The sequence below is a fragment of the Monodon monoceros genome, unplaced genomic scaffold, assembly GCF_005190385.1.
Source record: "Monodon monoceros isolate NGI ecotype Baffin Bay Population unplaced genomic scaffold, NGI_Narwhal_1 Contig2060_ctg1, whole genome shotgun sequence".
Lineage (NCBI taxonomy): Eukaryota > Metazoa > Chordata > Mammalia > Artiodactyla > Monodontidae > Monodon > Monodon monoceros.
The window spans coordinates 1-8,301 of NW_021697959.1; the positions used below are offsets into that span (position 1 = coordinate 1).

Genomic DNA, 8,301 nt, shown 5'->3' on the forward strand with positions numbered 1-8,301 from the left:
GGGGGAGAGGAGGGGGAATAGCAATGGTAGAAATCACCACCCTCAAAACAGCTCTGAACATGGTGATAATATCCCCATTTAACAGACGGAGAAACTGAGACTCAGGGAAGGGAAGGGACTTGCCTCAGGTCATACAGCAAGTAGTAGGGGAGGTGGGATTTGAATCCAGGTCTTTCTGCTCTTGTCTGAGCAAGGCAGCAGGATTACAGGGGGGTATGAGGTTCAGCACAAAAATGGGGGATTTTAAAACAGATGCCAGACAAGGAGAGAAAGAGGGTGGCCTGCCAGACAAGACAGGGAGAAAGATGAGGGAAGGGGTCTCCCAGGGGAAGTTTGAGATGCTGCAACAATAGTTTGGGGGCCTAGGAGTGCACTGGTTAAAATAATGTGAACGTGAGAGGACTTATCTTCATTTCACCCTATGGCTCACCATCAGTAGGTCTGGTAGGGAATTTTGTTTGTTTACTTGTTTAGGGTTTTTATATTTCTTCCCATTAGTGAAGCACTGAACATATTAAAACACCAGAAGCAGCAATGAAGTGCTAATTAGTTTATAATGATCTTTTGTCCCTGAAACAGATTAAATTGAAATTCTCAGAAGCCTGGACTCTGGCCATGCACAGGAAAGCTACTGGAAAGTGGGTGCTTTTTTTTTTTTTTTTAAATCTCTACTAGTGCAGATCCCAAGATGATTGAGAAGAGGACAAAAACGAAAAAAGGAAGACTCTGTTCTCTCACCAGGGTGTTGCTTGCCCCATCAGTCCAGGTAACAGGTTAGTGTCCAAGAATTAAGCAGCTCATTCTGGGGATGTGATCAGGAGGTTCTTTTCAAGGGGAGAGCTCACCTCCAGCTTCTAAATTCCCAAGATCTGCCCTCTTAGGTGAAGGCAGAGGTGAAGGTCAGAGCTGCAAATGCAAACTGAAACCCCCGTGGTTCCAAAGCGGATTAACCTGGCTGTTCTTGCTCCTATTCAGGTTAAGGGGCGAAGCTTCGATGTCTGCACAGAAGAAAGATGTGCACGTGGCAGACAGTAAGGGGTATGCTTTTACTGGGAGCCATGAATCAGGTTTGTTCTTTTAGGGAGCTTGGTGCCTCCGAGCTGCTTTTACCCAGCTCCTCAATGGGACCCTGGCTGAGAGGCAGGGGCTTGGAGAAGGTGGCCAGGCAAGGAACTGGCTCTGCCCTGGGGCTGCTCACTGAATTTGGGGAGATGAGAGGATCACCACAGTGGTTGCCCCCTTTTTTAGTAACAAAGATCCTGAGCTCATAAGCAAATGCCTTTATAAGGAAGAAGAGACAAAAGGAAATGATTAATTTGCTGAGTCCTTATCTCTGTGCTGTGTGCTTTACATATATCAGCCTACCTGATCCTTACAAGGATCCTGTAAAAGTCCCTATTTTTACCCCCATGTACCCCATTTCACAGACAAGGAATCCAAAGATCAGAGCTGCTAAGAAACCTGCCCTCAGGCCCACAGCTAGCAGAGAGTAGGCTTCAGATTTGAACCCTTGTCTCTTCGACTTCAAAGTCTGTGTCTCTCTGATGCTCAAACATGCAATTCTCCAGCCTCGCCCTAGGCAGAGATTCTCAGCTCAGGGCAGGGGGGTGAGAAGAGTAGACTGAAAATACACATTTCAAATGATACTCTTACTATTTCTGTAACACACTCTTTGGAGATTCAGGCTAGATCTCTCTAACTGGTGTGAATTTGCAGGCGGCGACAGGGTGAGAAGTAACTCATGGGTCCCGGGTGAACAAGGTGGAATCACATGGCCTCACCTGCAAATACCATGGGTCCCTGGGACAGAACAGTAACCTTTTGTCTGCACATTAATACGAGCGGGTGTCGCAGGGAGCACCCCAAAGGCAATGCCTGAGTCTTGGCTGTCTTTGTACCCGCAGGCCTAGCACAGTGCCTGGCATGTCGTAGGGGTTTAATACCTGTCTGCTGTTCCTGAGTGAAAAGAAGGGGTCTCCACTTGACACCCTTCTTATGCGGCCAAGCTTCTCGCCGCATCACGTACCTTAAATTGATTTCCCACTGCACCACCGACCGGTCCTGCCCTCCTGCTGTGAAGGCGTAGCGGCCATCATAGGAAACGTCCATTCCAGCCACCCCGCTGGGGTGGCATATAAGAGCAGATGTCTTATGTGGGTTGCCGTCAACTGGTAAGATCTGAAGTCCAACCTAGAAAGGAAGATGTAACTAGATATTCAGATTCAGATAACCGGGCCCCAGGCCGGGCCTGGCAGGGTCACCTGTAACCTCCAGATCTGTTTAAGGGAAGGACCTGTGTATCTAGAACCAGCCATCTCAGTGTGTGAGAGCTGCATTTCCCATGGCTGGGGCTTCGCACACACTGTGCCCTGCACGGTGGTCCCTTGGGAGAAGAGACGCAGGTTCCACCAGGGACACAGAAAGGAAGCTTCCCTCCTATATTCATGGTCACACGTCCAGGCTTTTCCAGGACAATTCTGGCGCCTTCCCATATAGATTAGTCATCAAATATACAACTAAGTGTAACCAACTTGTATGTCTTTATAAGATTTTTCCTTGTAAAGAAATCAGAAAAGAAAAACCCCTTGGTGGACCATGTGTCTTGTACTTTTGGGAGCAGAGAAAATGAGGTGACTCTTCTGAGAGTCATTCCCGCTCATTCATGGCCATTTTCACTGTGAAGCAGGATGGGAGTCGCGGGCTTGGCTGTGAAAGCCGGCGTTCTTGAGTCTTGAAATACCTGAGACTGCCTCCGGCTCCAAGTACACGGTCACCTTACGGGGCAGAGAGCAAAGGGCTGGTACCTTGTCCCTGTTAATAAACACCATGTAGCGCTTCTGAAGTTCCAGAGGGGTTTTCACTGGGAGGATTTGTATCTGCTCAATGGGAGATCCGTAAACTGGCCCGAGGAGTGTCTTTCTGCAAGAGAAAAAAGGAACGCTTTCTAAATTCCACAAATCCCAACGCAGGTTTTATAACTCACTCCCTTTCACGTTGCCCTATACTTTTTAAATTCTGAATTTCCTGTCTTGCTGCTCAGCTAAGCTCATTGTAAGAACCTCTCCCTCAACTGCTAACAGCGGCCGTAAATAAGGGGCAACAGCTCCAAACGGCAAACGCTGTGGGGAAACTCTGCTTGTGAAGGATGCTCTTCACAGCCGCGGCTCTGACTTTCCTCCTTGACAGCTGAGTGAAGGGAACATTATGCCTCGAGAACGTGCATGCGAACAAGGGATGGAAAAATGCTGCAAGGACGGGAGGAACGTCAGCAGGGTGCGAGGAAACACCCCCATCCCCACGGCGGGGCCAAGACCTCAGCCTGGTGTCCAGACAGCTGACAGTAGGTCTACAGGCAACGCGCGGATCCCCAAAAATCCATCTGCGCATCAAACTGTAATGAATTGCACCCTCACAGCAGTCCGACTTCTGAATTCAGACACTCTTACGCTAATTAGGAATCTGATCTGAGGGGAGGCTCCGGGACAGGACCTCAAGCCCAGAGGTGGATTTTCCCTGAAGCTGGCCAGACTTGAGCATCAGGACCCCTTCCTTGCACACATACCTCCTGAGGCCTGGGAGGGGCACTAGCCACTTTTTATTCTTTTTTTTTTTTAATATATATTTTTTACAGTATATCCTTGTAGCTTATTTTAATTAATTAATTAATTTATTTATTTATTTATTTTGGCTGTGTTGGGTCTTTGCTGCCACATGCGGTCTTTCTCTAGTTGCCGCGAGCGGGGGCTACTCTTCGCTGCGGTGCGTGGGCTTCTCACTGCGGTGGCTTCTCTTATTGCAGAGCACAGACTCTAGGCGTGCGGGCTTCAGTAGCTGTGGCCTGCGGGCTCAGTAGTTGTGGCTCGCGGCTCTAGAGTGCAGGCTTAGTAGTTGTGGCACACGGGCTTAATTGCTCCATGGCATGTGGGATCTTCCCGGACCAGGGATCAAACCCTTGTCCCCTGTATTGGCAGGTGGATTCTTAACCACTGCGCCACCAGGGAAGTCCCCACTTTTTATTCTTAATTATATACATATATATTTTTAAAAGAGGACCCACAAAGCCAAATACACTTCACACCCCACAAAACTTGGGTCTGCCCCAGGGTAAGGACGGTAGCTATTTCATCTTATTATATTTTAAGCCCCTCATCGTTTGGATGTGTTTTCTCCCCGTGTCCCCTGCACCCAGCCCGTGTCTGGTGGGAATAGGAGATGCTCCTTGTATGTCTCTCTTGAGCACCTCTCTGTGCCAGGCACCGTGACGGGAGGTCGGGACTCGGAAATGAGTGAGATTTGGTTGCTAACCTCACAGCCTTGCAGGAACAACAGACATGGAAGCACCATGAGGGGAGAAGTGGGATGACAGGCAAATTCCCGGCACGGAGCCTGCACTGAGGAAGGAGTGATGGGACATCTATGAGGAGACATCTGAGCTGAGTTTGGGAAGGTGAATTGGAAAGGGAGAGAAAATACGGAGGTAACGGAAAAACAGGCAGTGGGCACAGGAGGTCAAAGTTATGCGACGTGGACTATTGCTTGAAAACTGCAGAAACAGTAAAGGAGAAAGAAGGCTGGTGGTGGAGGGAGGTAAAACCGAAGAGGTGAGCAGAGGTGAACTCTGAAGGCGGACTTGACCGTGACCACTGGGCTGCAGGACGCAGGAGAGTATCAGGCTGGACGACCCAGCATCAGGTTTACGTGCACAGAGGATTAGGTGAAATGTTAAAACCACTAAAACGACCAGCTGGTAGACAATGCATCGGCAAATTATAGGTCACCCTTCTCTAGTCGTTTGAGTAGAAATGTTTAAGGACTTTCCTCCAATATCATTGAGTGGGTAGAGGCAGGGAAGAGGATGGTTAAGAGCACAGGCTCTGGTTTGAATCCCAGCTCTGACCCTTAAAAATTAGGGGCAAAAAAAAAAAAAAAAAAAAAATTAGGGGCAAGTTGTGGAGAAACTGGAACCTTCATATATTGCTGGCAGGAATGTAAAGTGGTACAGCTACTTTGGAAAACAGTCTGGCGGTTCCTCAAATGGTTAAATATAGTTACCATATGATCCAGCAATTCTACCTCTAGGTCTACATCCAAGAGGAATGAAACAGATGTCTACACAGAAACTGATACACAAATGTTCATAATAGCCAAAAAGTAGAGACAACCCAACTGACAACTGATGGATGAATAGACAAAATGTGGTCTGTGGATACAATGGAGTACTATCCAGCCATTAAAAGGAATGAAGAACTGACACAGGCTACACCGTGGATGAACCTTGAAAACATGATGCTAAGACGCAAGACACCAAAAGTCACATATTATATGATTCCATTTACATGAAATGTCCAGAACAGACAAATCCATACAGACAGAAAGTAGACTGGTGTTGCCAGGGGTGGAGCAGTGGGGGATCAGTGGGGAAAGGACGTGAATGGGGAGTGACTGCTAATGGGTTTGGGGTATCTTTTGGGGGGTAATGAAAATGTTCTTGAATTAAATAGTGATGATGGTTACACAACTTTGTGAATATAGTAAAAAGCCACTGAAAATGGTAAATGTTATGGTGTATGAATTATACCTTAATTTAAATTATAAATAAGCAAAAGAAAAAAAAGTCAAGCTAGTCAACCCCTCTGGGCCTCAGGTCCCTCACTGGTAAAATAGGGATAATGACAGTATTTACCCCATAAGACTGTAGTGAGCACTAAATAAGTTAATATATATAAAGCACTCAGAACGGTTCCTGGCACATAGTAGGAGCTATATAACTGCTACCTAGTACTGTCAAAATTTCTAACAATTTCATAAAATTAATATCTTTTTCTTCTGATTGAAAACATTTTACATATTCATTGTGAAAATTTTCAAGTATTGAGACATGAAGTAGAAAATCTACCCATAACTCTATATGGCTGCACCCTTTATCCCAAGATAATCATGGGTAATAGTTTGGTGTATACGACTCGAGAATTTCTTTTATATATATTCTAGCCCATATAATTATAATTTTAGATGAAAATATATAAGTCACATAAATATAATTTTAGATGAAAATATATTCATGCATATTTGGCAATTTGCTGTATCTCATATTGTGCCTTGGAGATATTTCCGTGTTACTATGCAGAGAGCTATCATCTCTTTTTTCTTTTTTTCCTTTTCTAAAAGCAGCATCATGTTTCAGTGTACTGACGAGCCATCATTTAACTAATTCCCTATTAATGGACATTTGGATTGTTTCCATTTTTAAAAATATTTTCAAACAAGACATCCTTTTACTTATGTCTTGGCATCCTGTGTGAGTACTTCTGTGGGCTACATTCCTAGAAGTCAGAAGACAGGCTATAATTTAATAGAGGGTAACAAACTGCTGTCCCCACACCTCCCAACCCCATCCGCCAACAGCCGGTTGGCTCCCTTACACCCTTGCCAATGCTGGGCGCTATCCATCATTTTTATCTTTGCTAATCTGATTTGTGAAAAATGATGTCTTGTTTTCATTTGCATCTTTGATGTACTGGTGAGCATCTGCTCATAGGCTTTATTGGCCTTTGTCTGTGAACTGCCTCTTCACGTTCTTCCAAATGCTTTTAAATGCATTTTTTAATCATTTTGGATGTATCATCAAAAGGCAATTCCTTCCCAGTTAAGTTGTGGTTACAGGGCTTTATTGTTCCTACAACTTAAAAGATGCTTTATGCAAAGGTGTTTTTACTTTGGAACTATGAGAATGTTTAACTAGATAGAGGTGGTAGTAGCACAACGCTGTGAATGGACTAAATGCCAGTGATTTGTTCACTTTAAAATGGTTGGTTTTAATGTTATGTGAATTTCACTTCAATAAACTATTTTTTTAAGAAAGATGCTTTATACTAATTTCCAATTGATCTTCAACGGCAGAAACTCCTAACTTCATGGCTCTAAATGAAAGCACTAATTCGAAAAGATATACACATCCCTATGTTCATTGCAGCTTTACTTACAATAGCTAATATATGGAAGAAACCTACATGTCCATCAAAAGATGAATGGATAAAGAAGATACACAATGGAATAAAAATCTTGTCATTTGTGACAGCATGGATGGACCTAGAGGGTATTATGCTAAGTGAAATAAGTCAGACAGAGAAAGACAAATACTGTATGATTTCACTTATATGTGGAAACTAAAAAACAAAACGAATGAACAAATGTAACAAAATAGAAACAGAATTACAGATACAGAGAACAAACCGGTGGCTGCCTGAGGGGAGGAGGCATGGGGGGAGGAAAGAAATAGGTGAGGGAGATTAAGTGGTACAAACTTTCAGTTACAAAATAAATGAGTCACAGGTATGAAATGTACAGCGTGGGGAATATAGTCAATAACTATGTAATATCTTTGTACAGTGACATATTGTACTGATCATGTTGAAATGAATGGAAGCATGCATAAATGTACAGAATCACTATGTTGTGTAACGAGAACTAATATAGTGTCATAGGTCAATTATACTTCAGAAACAAAGAAACTCATAGAAAAAGAGATCAGATTTGTGGTTACCAGAAGGGAGGGGTTGGGGGAAGGGGGAACCAGATGAAGGCAGGCAAAAGGCACAAACTTCCAGTTACAGGATAAATAAGTCCTAGGGATGTGATGTACCACATGGTAAATAGAGGGAACCCTGCTGTGTGTCACATATGAGAACTGTTAAGAGAGTAAATCCTAAGAGTTCTCATCTCACAGAAAAAAATGTTTTTCTAGGGACCTCCCCGGTGGTCCAGTGGTTGAGAACCCATCTTGCAAGGCAAGGGACGCGGGTTCGAGCCCTGGTCGGGGGACTAACATCTCACATGCCGCACGGGGCAACTAAAACCATGCACCAGAACTAGAGAGGAGCCCGCGTGCCGCAACTAAGACCCGACGTAGCCAAAAATTAAGATAAATAAATAATAAATTTTTTAAAAAAGAACTGTTATAAAAAGTTATACAAAAAAAAGTTTTTCTATTTCTTTAATTTTGTACCCATAGGAGCTGATGGATGTTCACTAAACGTACTGTGATATCACTTCACGATGTATGTAAGTCAAATCATTATGCTGTATACCTTCAACTTATATAGTGCTGTATGTCAATTATATCTCAATAAAACTGGAAGAAAAAAATAATAGCAACAAAAAATGCAATGGATGGAAACATTTTAAAAAAACAAAAAAAAAGGGGCTTCCCTGGTGGCGCAGTGGTTGAGAGTCCGCCTGCCGATGCAGGGGACACGGGTTCATGCCCTGGTCTGGGAAGATCCCACATGCCGCGGAGCGGCT

At 44.2% G+C, this 8,301-nt stretch overlaps 1 protein-coding gene across 1 annotated transcript; it reads right to left on the reverse strand.

The window, feature by feature from the left end:
• Nucleotides 1-1,943: 1,943 nt before the first annotated feature.
• On the reverse strand, nt 1,944-2,919 carry LOC114894090 (cilia- and flagella-associated protein 251-like; the record flags this gene model as incomplete). The annotated part of the gene is made up of 2 exons (XM_029220409.1): nt 1,944-2,190; nt 2,805-2,919. Coding segments are annotated over 2 exons (362 nt in total), but the record flags the coding sequence as incomplete, so codon positions are not given.
• Nucleotides 2,920-8,301: the final 5,382 nt, after the last annotated feature.